Genomic DNA, 20,286 nt, shown 5'->3' with positions numbered 1-20,286 from the left:
GGTCCACCATAGTTGGACATAGCACTGCCAGTTCGTTCGATCTCTTAGTATAAGCTTCAATCTCTGACCCCACCATTTTCAAATGATAAAGTTCATCTTCCAGCTTGTGGATGTCTTCTCGGGTGCAGTATTCCCTCTTTATCAGCTCCTTGAAATCATTCCAAGGGGTGGCATTAGCAGCTGCCAACCCTAGGATCTGTACTTGCGCGTTCCACCATGTTAACGCGATTCCTTCCAAAGTACCAGTGGCGTACTTGACCCTGCGTGCCTCAGGGCATTCACACATCTCGAACACAGATTCTAGCTTCTCAAACCAATGGAGGAGTCCCACCGCCCCCTCGGTGCCACTGAATGAGCTTGGACGACAGTCCATGAAGTTCTTGAAAGTGCAGACGGGCTGCTGAGCGTGTTGACCTATTGTGTACGAATAGGACAAGTTAAATACAAGAGTTAATGTAGGATCTAAAGATCCTAGTGTGAGTCTATACTGCAGGGTATACTACCTGCTTGAGCAGCTGCAAGTGCCGCAGCAACTTGTTCATTAACGAAAGCCGTCAACTGGGCTTGTGTCATGTTAATTCGTCCGGCCATTGATCTTCACATCAAAGGCAACATAAGTGAGAAAGGTTCGCGAATAGTGCGATGACAGAAGAATGTAAGCACGTAGGTGTTCTCAAGCAATAACAAGTAGTGAGCAAAGTAATGTAAGCATACTACGAGCAAAGTTCTATGCAATTCTAGCATGTAGGCAATAAACATAAACCTTATTACCTAGGATGTTGAGTCTTGCACGTGGAGCGAAGCGTCGTTGTGGATCGTTGAGAGCACTATTCTGGTTATAGTCTGGTTTTAATAAAAACGTTTTCCCATATTAAAACCAAGTTCTCTATAACCAATGGCTCTGATACCAATCTGTCACACCCCCAAAATCCACGCGCGGAGTACCACCGCTAGGAGGCGTGACATGACCAGGATCAAGCCACCAATCATATTGAACAATATAAATAATTAAAGAAATTCATAAACCCAATTCAATACAATTGATGTTCCAACAAAACATAGTTTAAGTAGCGGAAACATGTAAGTAACCCAACATAGTTAATAGTTTTAAATGTCATAACAGTTCAACATAGTAATCACGATCCTTGTCCACAACGACCGCGCCTCCAGTGCAAGCTCCATAAGTACCTAAGGTTCTGCAAGGCATGCAGCAACGAGTCAACAACTAGTTGAGCGAGTTCACAGTTAACAGTTCAGTAATAGTATAGTGTGAGTAGTAGTATGTTCGTTCGTTATGTCATGTATCGTATTAGTTTCCATCGCGGCCTCCCAGGCAGGTATGCGAAGATATTAGGGGATGTTCATCCCGAGTATTCTAGACTAGGTTTATCTGTATCGCGGCCTACCAGGCAGGTGTGCGAAGACTAGTAAATTTCAGTTCGCGGACTTCCAAAGGCAGGTGTGCAAAGTCAGTCATAATATCGCGGCCAACCCTTGGCAGGTGTGTGAAGATCAGTTCAATAAATGTTACTAGTCTAGTCGTAGTTCTATCAGCGGAGTATGTACAATAGTTCATCAAATCCCATTCCCACCCGGGAACCCCATGCCTTGGCTGTGTGAACTCACCTTGGTTTGCTCGGTATGTTATTCTACGTGCTTGTAAACAATCAATCGATCAGTCAAGGCCTATGGTATGCATTTACACATAGTCAGTCCATGTCGGTCAAGTTTCACATACAATCCAGGTCATAAAGTGCTTGATAGTTAATATCATGTATTGTAATAGCAGTTGATTGGATTCACGTCATTCATACTTCACGTCGGACCAAAGGTAAAGGCTCACAAAAAAACTCGGACCCTTTCAAATGTTTTAAAGATTGGACATGAGGCTCACAAAACTCGGACCATAAGTCCATTGCCAAACTCGGACCACACATGATCAAGAAACTCGGACCATTACAAATTACAAAGGTCGGACCATGTATTTAAAGCATGAAACTCGGATATATGAACCTCCATAAACTCGGACCTCTCTAAGATAATAAAAGTCGGACCTTGGTTATTTGATTATAAAACTCGGACTACTGTGATGTATGTTTACATAAACATCGGACAACATTGCATACAAAAGTCGGACTAAGTTGCTTGTTATAAAGATCGGACAAGTTACTTGAATAAAATTCGGACAATCAATGTTTACATAAACATCATAACATTCTCGGACTTCATGCTATACACAAAACTCAGACAACGAGCACATTTTAAAAGTCGGACTATTATCAATAACAAAACTCTGACTAACATTAATACGTGAATTCCAAATCTTTGCACAGAGTCGAGAGATCATAACAGTTACGTTTCTACAACATTCATGCGATCAAAAACCCTAATCAATCTTACATATTGCAAAAATCATAAGCAGGCAATCGATGATTACAACAATCATTATGTGAACAATCTTATCGGCTTAGAACTAATCATTCATCATAACACAATAGTCAGGAATCAATTCAGTAAATTCAGATTCATCATATGAAGAACTAGGGTTTACAAGCATCAATCAATCAACAATTAATCACAAACAATGATTAAATAATTACCTTGATTCGATTCTAGATGGATTGGTAATCAAACTTGATGCAAAAGAACTTGTGAATCTAAGAATGATGAGAAGATGGTTGTAGAGAGGATTAGAGAGTACAGTGTTTTGGTTTTTGTGAAAGTGATTAGTGAAAAAGGGATTAGGGTTAACAATGATTAGAGTTTCACTAATTATTCTATGCATCCCTAAGTATCATAATTTACAATAGCACACCATCTCAAAATAGTTCACAGTTTCACCACCACATTCATACATTTGACAAAACTTTCATAATTTACACATATACTTAACTGAATCAGAAACGTTACAGTTTCACAGCAACTAATTGTGCAAGCAAACAAATAAACAATCAATAAACGTGCAATAAATGCGTAATAGAAATCTTGGAAATTCGAGTTGTCACAATGTCCTCCGTATGGACCTTCATGACAATGACGGAGAATTCTTCGTGCTTCATTACCATGGACGCACCTTCGGATGAGCTGGTCGGCACACATTTTGAAAAGATAAGGATCTTCCCAAAAGTAATGCCTTACATCAGCAAAGAATTTCTTTCTTTGGTGATGCGGCCATCCTTTGGTGACTATACCGCTGGCTAGATAATTAGCATAGTCGGCATACTATGGTTCTTGTCTACTCTCCATCATCTCCAAGGACTCTGTGGGAAATTTTTCGTTGATTTGTTCGTCCCTGGTTGCCTCCAAAGCTGGGTCTTCTAGGCGTGAAAGATGATCTGCAGTAGAGTTCTCTGCTCCTCTTTTGTCCTTGATTTCGATGTCGAACTCTTGGAGGAGTAGAATCCATCTGATCAAACGGGGTTTTGCGTCTTGTTTCTTGAAGAGGTATCTGATAGCTGCATGGTCTGTATAGACTACAGTTTTAGAAAGAACAAGGTAAGAACGGAATTTATCAAAAGCAAATACCACAGCTAGTAATTCTTTTTCTGTAGTTGTGTAATTTTCTTGTGCATCGTTAAGCGTTTTACTAGCGTAATAAATTGGGTGGAAATGCTTTTCTTTTCTTTGCCCCAAGACTGCTCCAACGGCAAAGTCACTTGCATCACACATGATTTCAAAAGGGAATTTCCAATCGGGTGCTATCATGATAGGTGCATTGACTAGCATTTCCTTAAGGGTTAGAAATGCTTGATTGCATTCCTTGTCAAAGATGAAAGGTGCATCTTTTTCAAGTAATTTTGTTAGAGGTCTTGAAATTTTTGAAAAGTCTTTGATAAACCTTCTATAAAATCCGGCATGCCCTAAGAAACTTCTGATTGCTCTAACGGAGGATGGTGGAGGTAATCGAGAAATAGTTTCTATTTTTGCTCGATCAACTTCCATACCTTCGCTTGAGATTTTGTGACCGAGTACTATTCCCTCCGTTACCATGAAATGGCATTTTTCCCAGTTAAGGGCGAGATTAGTCTCCTCACATCGGGATAGCATTCGTTCGAGGTTATCGAGGCATTGGTCATATGAGTCTCCAAAGATAGAAAAGTCGTCCATGAAGACTTCCATTGTCTTTTCTATCATATCATGGAAAATGGCTACCATACAACGTTGGAATGTTGCAGGTGCATTACATAGACCGAATGGCATGCGTCGATAGGCGAAGGTTCCGTAGGGGCATGTGAAAGTTGTTTTCTCTTGGTCTTCTGGTGCTATTGGTATTTGAAAATAACCTGAAAAACCATCCAAGAAACAATAGAATTTATGACCGGATAGTCGTTCTAACATTTGATCAATGAAGGGCAAAGGAAAGTGGTCTTTCCTTGTTGCTTCATTTAATCGCCTATAGTCTATACAAACTCTCCATCCTGTGACGGTTCTTGTCGGTATTAATTCATTTTTCTCGTTAGTTATTACCGTCATACCTCCTTTCTTTGGGACTACTTGGACGGGACTTACCCATGGACTATCGGAGATAGGATAGATTAGTCCGGCGTCAAGTAGCTTGATGACTTCATTTTTAACCACTTCTTGTACATTGGGATTTACTCTTCGTTGTGGTTGAATTACTGTTTTGTAATCATCATTCATTAAAATTTTGTGCGTGCACATAGAAGGACTTATTCCCTTAATATCTACAAGCTTCCAAGCGATCGCGTTTTTGTGTTTTTTAAGAAGACTGACTAATTTCTCTTTTTCTATGCTACTTAATTTAGAAGAAATAATTACAGGTAAACTACCATCTTTGTCTAGAAAAGCATATTCTAAACCTTTAGGAAGTTCTTTGAGCTCAATGGGTGGGTCTTTAGAAGACACCTTATTTTGTGGCTCATTTAGATCAAGAACCTCAAAGGTTTGTTCTATGGCGATCTCTTCTTCAACAAAGTGGTCATCCTCTTCAATCGTATCGGGTGGTTCATCTTCATCTTCAATTAGGGGGTCATTATTGCCAAAAGGATATTTCATTGAACGCTCAAGATCTATGTTCCTTTTGAATGCCCCTAACTGAAGTGGTAGATTGTTGAATTTCCGGTTTTTCAAAGCTTTATGAGTTTGTACAAAAGGTTTTCCCAAGACTAGAGGAGCGTCATCAAGGATGACAAAGTCGGTTGGGATTACCATTTGATTTGTTTGAACCAAAACATCCTCAACTACACCGATTGATTTTATTACTTTCCGATCGGATAGAAAAATGGGTATTTGAAGTGGAGAAAAATCACTAATACTTAATTTTTCAAAAATGTAGTTAGGCATTATGTTAACACAAAGATCTTTATCAATGGTGATATTACTAATAAATGAATTTTGAAAGAAACACGGAACCGATGTAATGTTAATTTCAAAAGGATCTTCTTTTATTAGCGAGGTTTGATCATTAGTTAACTTAACACTTACCATTTCTTTGATTTTAGCACTAGTGTTTAACTCTTTTAAAAACTTTGCATGAGGGGTTACTAAACAATGATTTTCGAAAGTAGGTGACAAGAGATCAATTTCTTCAAAATTAGACTCTTCTTGTAATTTAACATTACCGCCCTCACCTTTTTCGTTGTTTAACTCATGTGTCGGTTTTTCACTTTCTTGTTCTTCCATTTTTACATTTTCAACTATCTCTACGTTATTTTTACAATTTAATTCTTCTCTTGCGCGGGATTCCTCTTCCCTTGCGCGAGATTCTTTTGTGCAACGTTCGATAGTTTTAATGTGTTCTAATATCCTATTGGTTACTTCGGTGAGAGAAAAAGAATTGGGATCCTCAAAGCTTGAATCCGGTTGTTCGATCCTTGGCTCCTCATAATACTCATATGAAGTAGATGGTTCACACCATTGTTCTTCATTGTAAGTATATGACGGATAAGGATTGAAACTTTGTTCTTCATAGTACCCATATGAGGTGGGTTGTTCACGCCATGGTTCCTCATAATAAGTGTATGAAGGTGGTGGCTCATATCTTGAATCTTCAAAGTATGAGTATGAAGGTTCATACCTTGGTTCATCAAAATATGAGTATGAAGGAGGAGGTTCATACCTTTGGTCTTCATAGGATGTGTATGAAGTTGATGGTTCGTACCTGGGCTCCTCATAATGGTCGTATGAATTGGATGGTTGATATGAGTTACTATATTGAACCGAGTGTGTGTTACGACAATTAGTGCAATAATTACCCCTATAATCATCCTCATCATAGGTGTAGTTGTAACCTCCTGAATATTGATCCATAAGAATCACTCAACAGACCACAACTGAGTCTCGGGACCAGAAAACAAAACAAAGATGGAAACAGAAGCTGGACACGGCCCCGTGTTGGGTGAACACGGCCCCATGGTCAGGGTCTGTATCTAGGCGTTTTAATTAAAGTTACTGGTCACGTTGAGCACGGGGGGGTGTTCAGTGAGCACGACCCCGTGTTCAGACTCTGTATCTGGGTATCTAACTAAAAATATGCAGCACAGGGGCGTGTTCAGTGAGCACGGCCCCGTGTTCAGGCTACTGTAAATGCAAACTAAACTAAACTGCAGAAAAAATGTGTGCGCGTTTTAAAAAAGGGTTTTTGAAAAACTGATTAGGCCGTCGATTTTAAGCTTTCTTAAAATCCTTGTGTCCCCGGCAGCGGCGCCAAAAACTTGATGTGCGTGAAGTGTGTTATATTTTAGATGTATATTTAAGCCCTTTTTACACTTTTAGCCAAGTTTTAAATTTATAAAACACGATATTTACTAACACTAAACACACATATGGGCAAGTGCACCCATCATGGACGTAGTATAGTGTTGGTAAGATACCGAGGTCGTCCAAGGACACAAGAGCTTTTAGTACCGGTTTATCCTCAACGTCTAATCAAATAAAAAAGAAGTTATAAAAGATTTTTAAACTAAGAAAATAAAAACTAACTAAATGCTGAAAACTAAAATAAAATAAAAACAGATAGACAAGATGAATCACTTGGATCCGACTCGTGTATTAGTATAACCTTTGATTATTTTCGCACTTTTGCACTTGTTTAAGAGATTATCTTAGTTATTGTAGTAGGCCCCTCTTTTGAAGGCGACGTTACCCTCAACCCAGTAGTTTGAGTCAGCAAGGATACAATCCTAAAGGGTTGGATTATTGGAAGATAATGAATTAAGTTATTAATGCAAATTATGGTAGGCCCCGCTTTTGGCGGTGACGTTACCCTCGGCTAAGTAGTCTGAGTCAGCAGGGATACAGTCCTAAATAGCCGGGTTATAGTATTAATAGTAGTTAACTTATGAGGGGGTCAAAGAGTTTTGATCCCCGCCATCCAATACCTATGGGCATTGAAGGAGATCCTACTAAATTTGACTCAGGTCCCTTGCAGGACCTCTAAACGCTGAACAAGGGCAAGACCCTTACCAAACCGTTCCCTTAACCCCCGACCAGGTAGCCAACATACCTCCATATAGACCGTGGAGATATGAATGGTGAAAATCTTTTATTTTATATAGACAGTAAAATAATGCCAAGACACCACGGACAAACGATAAGGAAAGATCACCTTCAACATAAGCAACTAGTTATTAAAGTCATTAATACAAAACCAAATAAAAGTGCAAAAGATTAAAAATAAAAAGTATTATACTAAACACTTGACTTCACCAAGTGATGTAAGAGACTTAGGCAAACATGGCCTTGATTGTCAAGAACTCTTACGATCAATCTTGGATCCCGAGACGACTCACACACTCTATGATGGACAATGGATGATGGTGGTGGATGATGGTGGTGGATGATGGTGGGTGGTGGATGAAGTGTGAGAGAGGTGGTGTGCCAAGGGATGAGTTGAAACGAAACCAAGCACTCCTATTTATAGGCTGAACAGAAGGCTGGGCACGACCCCGTGTCCGCTGGACACGCCCCCTGCCTGTCTGACACTATCTCTCTTCATTAATTGTAATTCGCAATTACAATTAATGCGCCTGCTGTACTTTCGCCACGCCCCCGTGCTCACTGGACACGGCCCCGTGGTGGGCAATCGAGGAGGGTAGATTGAGCCCTCACTCAACATCATCGTGAGTGTTATGATTTATGAAAATAGATTTGTAATAGCGATAGGATATGCGTAACTATTCGATTATGCTTCGATTTAGCGATATATCTGATATAGTTACATTATGATCCGAATCTCTAGTGCTAGGCATAACGAGTGTATCGAGTAGTAACAACGCACGAAGGTGCGGGTTGTTACACAACCTCCTCTCAGTCAGCCGTTTGAGTAAAGAATTGCAATGTGCTGTAACATTTTTTCCTGATTTCTTTGTCATACAGGGATTACATACGAGGAACTTGATTGGAGCGGGTGAATGCCGAGGGGGATTGTATTACATGAAGATGACCGAGGGAAACATAAGAGCTATGATGACAACAGTGGATACGTGGCACAAGAGGTTGGGTCATGCTTCAAAAGGAAAACTGTCGAATATAGATTTTCTAAAAGGCAATTCTACTAAACTTAATAAGGTTTTTTGTGATTCTTGTACCAAGGCGAAACATGCTCGAACACCATTTCCTTCCAGTTTATTAAAACCGGTGATTGTTTTGAACTTATCCATTGTGATATTTGGGTGGTTATAGGACACCATCGTACACACGGGCAAAATTTTTTCTCACCATAGTCGATGACTTTAGTAGATCGGTATGGGTTTTTCTATTAAAGCATAAAAGTGATGCTAGTGAATGTTTGATAAATTTTCGAAAAATGATTGAAGTCCAGTTTGGAAAACCCATAAAAAGAGTTAGATGTGATAATGGTGGAGAATTCACCTCCAACCACATGATTGATTTTGATAACAAAAATGGGATTCTGTTGGAAACCACTTGCCCACATACCCCCAACACAATGGGGTTGTCGAACGAAAACATAGACACCTCCTTGAAATGGCGCGGGCTCTAAGGTTTGAGGCAAACGTTCCAAAGAGGTTTTGGGGAGAATGTATTTTAACCGCTGCGTACTTGATAAATCGTCTTCCCTCTAAGGTTATTAATAACAAGACACCTTATGAATTGATTTGGAACCAAAAGCTCAAATACGATCACCTACGGTTTTTGGTTGTCTAGCGTACCATATAAATCATAACACAAAGGGGGATAAGTTTGAAGCAAGGGGGAGACCTGGGGTATTTCTGGGTTATCCATTTGGAACCAAAGGGTACAAGATCTATGACATTGAAGGCAAGAAAATTATCATCAGCAGAGATGTTCTATTTTGTGAAAAATATTTTCCATTTAAGACAATGGAGGTGGGCAATGATGGCGATGAGCCCATCAAGATCTTAAATGGGCCGAAATATGAGACTCACACTCAAGCCCATGTGGTTGAAGATGAACAAGAAAATTCTTTTGATGAAAGTCAACAACAGGAACAAGAACCTGTTGTTACTTTGGGTTCGGACCAACAGGGCACTGATGCTAGCGAGCCCAACATTATCAATGCTCCAATACCGCCTCCTGTCACTGAACCTCGGGTCAAAAGAAGCCGAAACCCACCAGCTCATTTTAATGACTACATTGTAAAGCTTCCCCCCCTCGGTTGACCATTCACAATCCGCCTCCGAACAAGCTGCCTCTACGGTACATCCACTCTCTTTTTTTGTTTCGTATGACAAATTTTCAAATTCTCATAAAGCCTTTTTAACCGCTATTGATTCTAATGATGAACCGAGATGTTTTGAGCAAGCTGCCCTGGATAAGCGATGGAGGGAAGCTATGCAATAAGAAATCAAAGCCCTTGAGAAAAATGGAACATGGACTTTGGAAGTATTACCCGAAGGAAAGCGAGCCATTGACTCAAAATGGGTTTACAAGACGAAATACAAATCCAACGGGGAGATTGAAAGATTCAAGGCAAGGCTCGTGGCAAAAGGTTTCACTCAAATGGAAGGGGTGGATTACCATGAAAATTTTGCTCCAGTGGCCAAACTTGTCACTGTCCGAACCTTATTAGCCATAGCTGTCAAAAAGAATTGGCGTATTCATCAATTGGATGTGAATAACGCCTTTCTCCATGGAGACTTGGAGGAGGAAGTTTACATGAAAATTCCGAAGGGTTTCTAAAGAAAATGAGACGAGAGTATGTCGTCTTCGAAAGTCGCTTTATGGCTTGAAACAGGCTTCCAGGAATTGATATCACAAGTTTACAAAGTTTCTCCTCAACCTACATTTCTGCCAATCCAAGGCAGATCATTCTTTGTTTACTTTCCAGCATAAAGAAGTTTACACTACAATTCTCATTTATGTGGATGATGTCATCATCGTAGGTAACAACCTTGAGCACATTCAACAAACAAAGAAGAAACTTGATGAGGAATTTAGTATCAAGGATCTTGGTTCCTTGAAGTACTTTCTTGGCATTGAAGTGGCAAAAACCTTGGATGGTTTGGTTCTCAGTCAAAGGAAATATACTTTGGACATCCTGAAGGATTGTGGTATGTTGGGTTGTCGTCCTAGTACTTTTCCATTTGATCAAGGAACCAAACTTGACAAAGGAGAAAATGAAGCACAGGTAGATGCCACACAATATCGGCGATTAGTAGGTCGGTTACTCTACTTGCAAGCAACCAGACCCGACATTACCTACTCGGTTAATGTCTTGAGCCAATTTGTTGCAGACCCACGCCGTAACCACTTAGAAGCTGCAAATAGGGTTTTAAGATATCTAAAAGGAACGCCAGGCCAGGGCATTCTACTCCTGAGAGAAGGACCGTTGAATTTGACTGCTTATTGTGACTCCGACTGGCTTGGGTGTCCATACACGAGGCGATCTAGAACTGGCTATTTACTACTCTTAGGCGGGGTCCCTATTTATTGGAAGACAAAGAAACAATCCGTTATGTCTCGTTCTTCAGCGAAAGCGGAGTACAGGGCTATGGCTTCTACGGTTAGTGAGATTCTTTGGGTTAGATGGTTACTCAAGGATCTCCAAGTCCATATTACTGGTCCGACATCTTTATTTTGTGACAATCAGGCAGCTCGACACATTGCAAACAACCCGGTCTTTCACGAACGTACCAAGCATGTTGAAATGGATTGTTTTTTTGTTCGGGAACGTGTCGACTCAAAGGAAATCATCCCTATGCCAATTGATAGCAAACTTCAAATTGCAGACTTACTTACAAAGGGTCTTGGAACTCAACAACTTCACTCGTTACTTAGCAAGATGGGCATTAAAGATCTACATACTCCATCTTGAGGGGGAGTATTAGATATTGCATTCAAACTAATCTCCTATTTATTTGTCTATCATTGATCCGGTTTCCGTATTACTGTGATCCGGTTTCCTTATTTTAGTTTTGATAGTCTCTATTTATTCTTGGCTTTGCTTGTAATCGTTCATAAAAAAAATGTTTGTTAATCTTTACAAAGATTAAATCTCCTTACCTTTTTTATATATTAATGTTGCAACTTTGAGGTTCTTCTTTTAACACTACATTGATAATAGAGAATCAATAGAATTGTGATTAAACCTTGTCTAACAACTTATTGTCAATTATGTTGTATATGATTACATAACATGCCTTATTTTCAACAACAATTTATGTTGTAGGTACATTCTCTCTGTTTTCTAGGTTAACAACGTTCAAATATGTAACACCCCAAATTTTGTACTAATAAAAGAGTTTATTAAGGAAATGAAGTTATCTAATGAAATGGGTCCTTAATGTTAATGGACCTAAGGCCAAGGGTGATTAAGTTTTGAAAAGTCCACAATTAGTGGGGTATATAAGGGTTTAAAATACCCTAATAACCCATTTCCCATCTCCTCGTTCTTCATTAGAAAAAGAAAGTGGGGTTGAGAAAATTGAAAAGGGGAGATTCAAGCCAAGAAATCAAGGATTTGAAGATTGGATCTAGATAGCAATTGATTAGAGATCATCACAACAATGTTTTAGTTAAAATCCAGATAAAAATCGACCTTGAAATCTCTATTTGTTTATAATGGGGTTTTTGGTAAAATTAAGGTACCAAACTTCATATTTTACATGTTTATGAGGGTAAAACCCATGGATCATTCTTCATGAAACATAAACAAACGTTTAGGGCGTAAAAAGTTATGATTTTGGGTAAAAAAGAATTGAACATGATGAATCATCAAGTAGTGACAATGTAACTTTCATTCGATGATACTCCAGCGACAATCTGGGTATGATGGGGAAAACGAAACTAATCCCGAGGTTTGCCAGTGATTGGTGACTCATGGCACCAACGACACTTAGGAATGTCGCCATGAGTGGCAATGACAGTCATCGCGACACTCCCATTGACAGTTATGACAAGCCCTAACGCAAGTTTGGCAACAGTGCTAGTGACAATGTGCTAGAGGAAGTGACGGGTATTCGTGTGTTAACCCTGATGCAGATTGTATGACAATTGTTCTAGCCTCGACCTCTTAGCTAGAAGTATTTAACAACAAACATGTGAATTTCTAGACCCCTTGTACTTTACCATTTTAGGGCGATGTGCATACTCACGGTGTTTTCAAAATAAAGTTGTGAAGCTTTCTTCAAAACATGATAAGCTATGAAATGGTTTTCCTAATAGAAAAGTGTACATTTTTAAAGTGACATACTGTTAAAGTAATGAAAATGCAAAGTGTTATAGTATGCATGTTGTATGGTATAGGTAGTTACCTATGGGGTCGGTATGATAGGCGGGTTACATATGGGGTCGTGTGACAGTCGCAGTGGATTTTTTCCTTGTCGGTGGTAATACAACTAAACATAGTTTAAAATGCATGTGTTATCCCTAGCAATGTGCTAAGGTTGTTATATAGTGTTATGTTTGATACATAAAAGTAAAGTTATGTGAGATGCTTAAACTGTTTAATGTTTTCATTGTCTGTCAAAGTTTATAGATACTTGATTTAAACTAGAACTCATTTAGCGTAACTGACTTTTAGTATGCACATCAGGTAAATCGGCAGGGGGAGTTTGCCTCCCATTTTAGTGTTTAATGTATTAAGACAACGTTTCAATGTTTTGACTGATTTGGATTGTAAAGACTTAAATTTTTCATTACGTTTTGAACGGGATCTTTATATTTGAACTATATGCCAAAGAGTAAATCCAATAGACAAAACCTCGGGGTCTGGGGCGTTTCAAAATAATGTTTTAATCATGTTAGTTTATCGATCGATTTTAGTAAAAATAATGCAATGTTGGTAGCCTATGTAGTTGTTTGTAATGCATATATATATATATATATATATATATATAGAGAGAGAGAGAGAGAGCGGTTAACATACATTAGGCGTAATCATACTTAACGTACGGGACAATCCTAACCGTCAGATCAGGGGTTAAAAGCGTGATTATTTGCTCCATGCGTGATTATTTGCTCCATTATACACATGCGTAATTATTTTCTCCATGCGTGATAATCACAAAACAATGATCCAAAAAAACCAAACATGCGTGATTTTCCCTTATAACATGCGTGATTACCATCAACATTATCACCTTCAACCTCCAACCTCCAACCTGGTTTCAGCAATGGACTGAACGACGAACTATCCGCATTCGATTTCATCAGGCAACACCTATTCGATGAAATCGAAACCACGTCTCCTCCACCTCTATTTCCAGATTCGACTTTCGAACAGAGTATGCAGAAACATCGTTATATTTTGATCATCGTTCCGTAGAACAGAGTACGGTTATATATAACAGAGTAAAATTTCAAAATTCATCGTTGATTTTGATCATAGTTGAGTTTATAAACGTGCGTAATTTTCAAATGAACGTGCGTAATTTGGTCGCGTACGTGATGTACGTTAAGCCGTAATGTACATTACACTTTCTCTCTCTCTCTCTCTCTATATATATATATATATATATATATTCTCTCTCTATATATATATATATAGAGAGAGAGAGAGGAGGGGGAGGAGAAGGGAGGAGGAGGTAAAAAGTAGTTACTCTGGGGTTTTATACGTTGTGAAAATAAGTTGGTAGACACACTAGTAAGCTTACTTCTTACTTTAGACCGTGGGGTATGGTGGGGCGTGGGTTGGGAGCATGGTGCGACACGTGGACTATGGGGCACCCAAGACCAAAAGCCAATTTCAAAGGGGTATGGCAGGGCGTGGCTTGGCCAGGTGTATTAAAATAAAAAAAAATAAAAATCTAAAATTTAAACATGGCCCGCTATGTCCTAGCCAACAAGCCAATAAGAGCTAGCCACATAGGATCGCTAGCATGCCCCACGCCCAGCCTTAAACTCCCGCCCAAGTGGCCACGCCCAAACCCAAGCCCACCCGGGGTGGTGACTTGGGCATTTCTCTCCGACCCACGCCCCAACCCTCGCCCCATACCCCATAGTCTTATTCATCTAATGCCTCTTTCTTTTAGAAAAACTTGCAGGACATCCTATCCATTTGTGCTAGCAAGGTTGCATTGTATTGTTAAAACGGTTGCTAAAATAATAAGATGAAAACAATTTCTAGACAGTATTGTCCTAACACTAGCCGAGGATGTTTGACCTACCAACGTAAAATGGTATTACTACCTACTTAGAAAGTCATTTATAGTTATGGGTGTAATTGCAACAAACTTAACTGATGATGTTCGTAGGAACAAAGAGAAGCAGATTTATTCTATACTCGATAAGTACCAATACGCAATGGGGAAGTTAATGCGATTTTCTATGAGCGAATAAAAAATATGTTATGTAATGATTTATAGTTATATATGAACAAAACCCGCAGTGATAAAGCCTCGAGACGTCGGTAAGCGAGACTCATTGTTCTTTCCTTTAATCGTGATATTATGGAGGAGGTGGACCAAGAGAACTACAAATATTAATCATCGTTGCTTTCTTTATTGATTGATAAACGAACCTTTAATCGATTTCTTATTCAGTCGATTTTTTTGATAAACAAACTCTTAGAATCAAAGGGGAAAAATCGTGCGAAGTATGTGAGGGAATATGGAGCGTTGATCTAGCAATCTAATGGTTGAAATTAAGTGGTCACAAAAACTTAGAATCACGTAATAAAAACAAGTGCAAAAAGGGAATAACCACAATTGTTGACTTTTGAATCAACTTCTCCACTTTCTTTAAACGCTTATAACTTTTTAATATGTTAATATTAAAAAAATACACAATAAAAACTAGCATTTATTATTTTTAATTTGAGTATATGATATTGTTATAGTTTTGTTTTAATTAATTTTTTTAACATGTTACATGATTACATACCATTATGTAATTACATATAATTGTGTGATCCTAGCTTCGCATGCTTTTTTTTTCCTTTGTACAGGATCTGCCGCTATAAATATAAATAGTTTAATATTTGCTGTTTAGAGAGAGAGGAATATGGATGCATGTTACTTGACAACATTAATTAATGAATGAAGTATAAGTAAGAATGCGTGTTTTGCTCCCACCCCGCAAACAAATTGTTTAAATTGTAACTTGTCTACTATTAACCCAAAACAATACATCATACATACATGCACTTGTCATAAATATTAATTGCTTCAACATTAATATTTTGCTAATCATGTTTTTAATCCAATCCGATCCGATCTTGGAACTTCTTAATTTTTTTCTCAAATCATCAATATCTTAACTAGTTTAATTCTACATATATAAACCAAACATCACTATCTAACTAGTTTTATTCAAATCTTCAGTGTAGGACCCGTGGAGCAAGTGCAATCTTTATCATCATTATTACCATAATTTTAATTATTATTATTATTCCCCTCTTCATATATACTACTACATTTAAGATGAACCGAATAATTTTAGTTTTATTCTTTTAATATTATTATATCTCTATCTCTTTCAATCAATCGCAATTAACTTGATCACTGACCGTATTGCAATGACAATAATCATACATCTTCCTCTGTAAAGCACAAAAGAAAGATCGTATCTCAAAAATATATTTTGTGATGGTACATAGACACATGTATATGTAGTAAAAAGGTTGTATTTTAAATGTAGTCTTTTCCTTTAAAAAGATGATATTAAATTAATGTCCACACTCAATAGAAAGTTGTATCTCTTGAATTAAAGGGTTGGTTTGGCCTCTTCCATAATCCTTGCCGCTGATGGTTATGGGTAAATCACAGTAAAGCAGAAAGGAAAGCCTCTAGTAATATATGATTTAGAATGGGAATGAATCATTACACAATGTTGAAAACGAACGTTAATGAACTTATGTTACTTCTCATAACCTAAGTCATATCAACCCATAGACTTTTTTTTGATAAAGTAGAGATGGGGTGGCATGTTAATGCACAAAGCAAATCTGTTTAGATTTGATGACACTTAAATACAATATACATGAATATTATTTGCTTACTGATCAGCACAAAGCAAATGTAATTAATTAAATAAGCAACAAGATTAAAGGAATCATGATAAAAAGCCCTCTTCCACATGTTGGAATCATTCCTTTTATCATAAACCAACTTCCCACTTTTACCCATCAAACCAATATAAGCAAGCAAATGGCACTAGTAAATAACACCCATAAAAAGATAGGAACGAACAAGGGATGTGATAAAAAAAAATATCTTTGGTCCACCACACGTCTTCTCCTTCCTTTCCACAAACTATGCATACAATTATGAAGCAAATAAATAGAAAAGGACTTCCATCCCCACCTCCGTCAGTACGGAAACCGACCGACACACTTAAACTTATTCATGTACCACATAAATTTAAAAAAAAAAAAAAATTGTAGTGAAACTCAAATAACATGTAATGTGGTAATAACCAACCAAACAGCAAGGCAGAAGGGGGCCAGGGGATGATCATCAAATCATTTCAAGCACTGCAGCCAGCCAAGAAAGGACCGTGACATAAAGTAGCTTACAATTATTATTATTATTATATATTAATAATATCCATCACATTAACATAACATCCATCATCTCACTCTCAGTAATGTAATGTAATTACTTGTTTTGGTGGTTGTCAAACCATTCATTCATTCTATTCTCCTTCCAGCCAGCCAGCTGCTTGCTTGCAATTTGCACCTTCACCATCAATCATCTTTCACCATTCATTCGCCAACTCAATCTCCCTGTCACAACCCAACCATTTTTACATATCTTCTTTCTTTTCCTTTTTAATAATAATAAAAAAACAAATGAATAATTGAATATACCTCCTCCAGGTTTGCCATCTTTCTCTTCTTTTTCAAACCTTCTTTTACTTTGTGTGTTCTTTTCCTCTTTTCTGTGTGCTTCTTCTGAACCGATCTCCCCACCAGTGACGGCTGCTCCTTCAGTGCAAAACTTTTCGCCACGTGTCCCAAATGAAGCTTTTTCACCATGAATATACTCTTCAACTCCCCGCGATGCGCGCTGTACGCCCTCACCCATGAGCAGAATGCATTCTGCGCTAACTTCTTTATCTTCACCTATTTAAATAAATACTCTCCTTGCTTATTTAACTCGCACCACATCATAATTCAAATATAAAATAATTATTATGATATACAGTAAACACTAAACATACCTCCCTGAAAACAAAAGATTCAAGGGACTTCTGGAGATCAAGCACCCATGGATGCATTTCTATTGAAACAAACTTTTTCAAACGATGATGTTTCAATGGGAAACTGTCTAAAAGTTTCATCAGTGGGTATTCTGTTAACATTACACCATGTTTCTTCAGTTCTTCCAGGTAATCAACTTCAATGGGTTGCAGAAATAACAAAGAATCCCCCTTTTCACCCAATCGAGCAGTTCTTCCGACCCTGCAAATTCCCGTAGCCAGTTTTAACAGAATATAAATGACATAAATAATATATTACTAATGTATGTAACTGAATACGCGTAGTATACCTGTGAACATATTCGGTTGCTTCCCCAGGGGAATCATACTGTATAATGCATCTAACTTTTGGAAAATCTAAGCCTCTGGCAGAAACATCAGTGGACAATAAAAGAGCTGATTTTTCAGTTTTAAAAGCATTGAAAGTTTTTACACGATCCTCGTGCTTCATGTTTCCATGTAACCTCAAGATGTTGCATTTCACAAAGAGTTCCCTCGTCTCCGTATCTGATTGCAACTTTGATAATCCATGGAATTGACTTATGAGTGCATGATGAAAATCTACAGCATCACATGTCGAGAAAAACACCACAATCTGAAACCAAAACAAACGGCTTATTCCTTTAAACCAACTTGTCACTTAGCCTCAAAGCCCAATCATCATAGTCATTTGGACCAAAAAAAAGGTTTACTTTGAATGTCATATTTGCATTTACCATAACTATAATCATTGTTTATTTGTCTAGAATTTTAACTACTTGTTGTATCGAGCAATTAATGTACTCATGCCAATTGTAACTTTTAATTGTTTGTCAAAGTTGTCAAAAAGAATAGAAAGAGCAGTTCACAACCTTAGAAGGTCCACCCCTGTTACTGGAATAATGTGAACAAAAGAATTTCTTTTACAGCAATAGCAAAAGAATAGTAGATGAAAAAGACATTAGCCTTTTCTGGAACCATTACAGAAAAGGGGGATAATAAAAAGGTGTAAATTGGATAACCAAACAAATGTATCCCACATGCATAACCATGACCTTACTAAGTCTTGCTAAAGAAAGGGTTTGATATTCTAAAATTTAAAAAGGCAATAAAACAAAAATAACGGATGAATTTACCTTTTGGGACGCTTCTTTAGCGAACAGATCCTTTAGAACGGAAAGAAGCACCACAAGACGAGAACCACAAGGCACTGTAGTATAGTATGAGTCATAAGATAACTATATAAACAATATCACTAAGGACAATGAAGCTATTTCTCCTCTATTTTTTAATCTAATTACCTTTAACATATCTCTGGTTTAGTTGAGCTGGAAGCTTATATTCCGCATCTGGCGTAATCGAGGCCTTGCCAGAATTTTCTAACATTTCAATTGCATCATCTAATAATTTGACTTGCTTATTGGAAGGTTGTGTCTTTGTATCATCAAGACCAATCATAACTGGATTGTCCAAACTCATATTTGCAAGACGATTAACTTTCTCATTTAAGGTGGCTGACAAGAGCAAATTTTGTCTCACAAATGCAGCATCTTTGCTTTCAGACACGTGTGGCCTTGAACCCAAAATATCAAGTATCTCTTCTATCTCTTTACCGAATCCTAGTTCCAGAATTCTGTGAAGAAATTTTATGAAAATGAATGATCAAACATGTAAAACTAAAAGAAGGCAAATTCTGTGTTTGGAATGGATTGCAAACAAACAAACCAACCTGTCTGCCTCATCAAATATTATCCAGCGCAGATTCTTATATACAAATGACGACGTGTGCTTTAAATGGTCCAATAGACGTCCCGGAGTGGCAATAAGAATAGATATTCCTAAACATAAAAGGCCATGAGTTGGGAACAAAAAGGAGGTTAGTGAAAGGAAAGTTGTGTACCTTTACGCAACCTGGCCTTCTCTTTTGCCCTATTTTCCCCACCCATAATATAACCGGGAACAATCCAATGAAAACGGTGCAGTAACTTTTGCAAATTTTCATATACCTGCATGCATAGCTCATGCGTTGGTACAATAACCAGAGCTATTATCAAGTTGAATGTTAGTTAGTTAGTTAACACATAAATTTGTAGGTTTCAATTTGGAAACATAATGCAGACAGACAGACATACCAAAAGTACCATCAGACCGCTGAATTTTAGGATGGTAGTTTTGCAACTGATGAATAACTGGAGCCAGGTAAGTTATGGTTTTACCAGTGCCAGTAGCCGCATTAACAAGCCTACACCAAACATTGAATAAGCAAACGGCAAAGCATATAATAAATGACAAGAAGAGACTGGGAACTAAAAATTACACGTGTCGCCCGGAGAGGATAACCGGAATAGCTTGAGCTTGAACTAAGGTTGGAGCTTCAAATCCCATTCTGTCTGCCAGCCAACTCAGTATCAGATACATACAGAACAGAAGACGAATTGGGAGTGCATTCATACCTTTAAGTTGGTCGCATAAGGCAGGGTGAAGGCCAAGACTAGCGAAATCACAAGCAGCAAATATTTCTTCTTTTGCAACCCCATTAGTCTTCGTCTTCTTCCCTTCGGCCATTGCTGCTGCTGCTTTCTTTTCTTTTCTTCTCCTAGGGTTTATTATGCCATACCATTAAATTTTCTTTTTTATTTCAAGTTGTACCAATAACCCCTTCATCTTTATCAATTACACACTTCACGAACCAAAACTTTTAAATATTATATTACTGCCCCCAAA

General features: G+C 38.0%; 1 protein-coding gene across 1 annotated transcript; it reads right to left on the bottom strand.

Annotated features, from left to right (window-relative positions):
* Positions 1-16,562: 16,562 nt before the first annotated feature.
* LOC110928435 (DEAD-box ATP-dependent RNA helicase 17) lies at positions 16,563-20,256 on the bottom strand. The gene is made up of 11 exons (XM_022171454.2): positions 20,016-20,256; positions 19,880-19,952; positions 19,695-19,804; positions 19,463-19,606; positions 19,292-19,400; positions 18,864-19,195; positions 18,699-18,772; positions 17,874-18,178; positions 17,545-17,785; positions 17,192-17,446; positions 16,563-17,107 (listed from the first exon to the last, which is right to left on the bottom strand). The coding sequence occupies exons 1-11, from the start codon at positions 20,125-20,127 to the stop codon at positions 17,099-17,101; spliced, it is 1,764 nt and encodes a 587-aa protein (XP_022027146.1). The 5' UTR covers positions 20,128-20,256; the 3' UTR covers positions 16,563-17,098.
* Between the last annotated feature and the right edge of the window lie 30 nt (positions 20,257-20,286).

This window comes from Helianthus annuus, chromosome 3 (genome assembly GCF_002127325.2).
Source record: "Helianthus annuus cultivar XRQ/B chromosome 3, HanXRQr2.0-SUNRISE, whole genome shotgun sequence".
NCBI lineage: Eukaryota > Viridiplantae > Streptophyta > Magnoliopsida > Asterales > Asteraceae > Helianthus > Helianthus annuus.
The sequence above is the reverse complement of the archived record's forward strand: the minus strand, read 5'-3'. Positions and strand labels throughout refer to the sequence as shown.

Excerpts from the sequence above, each read along its gene's own strand:
- LOC110928435 (XM_022171454.2), bottom strand. The coding sequence starts at position 20,127 with ATGGCCGAAGGGAAGAAGACGAAGACTAATGGGGTTGCAAAAGAAGAA. Across the intron at positions 19,805-19,879 it reads ATCCTCTCCGGGCGACACGT|GCTTGTTAATGCGGCTACTG; the intron begins GTAATTTTTAGT and ends TGTTTGGTGTAG. Across the intron at positions 19,401-19,462 it reads GAAGGCCAGGTTGCGTAAAG|GAATATCTATTCTTATTGCC; the intron begins GTACACAACTTT and ends TTTTATGTTTAG.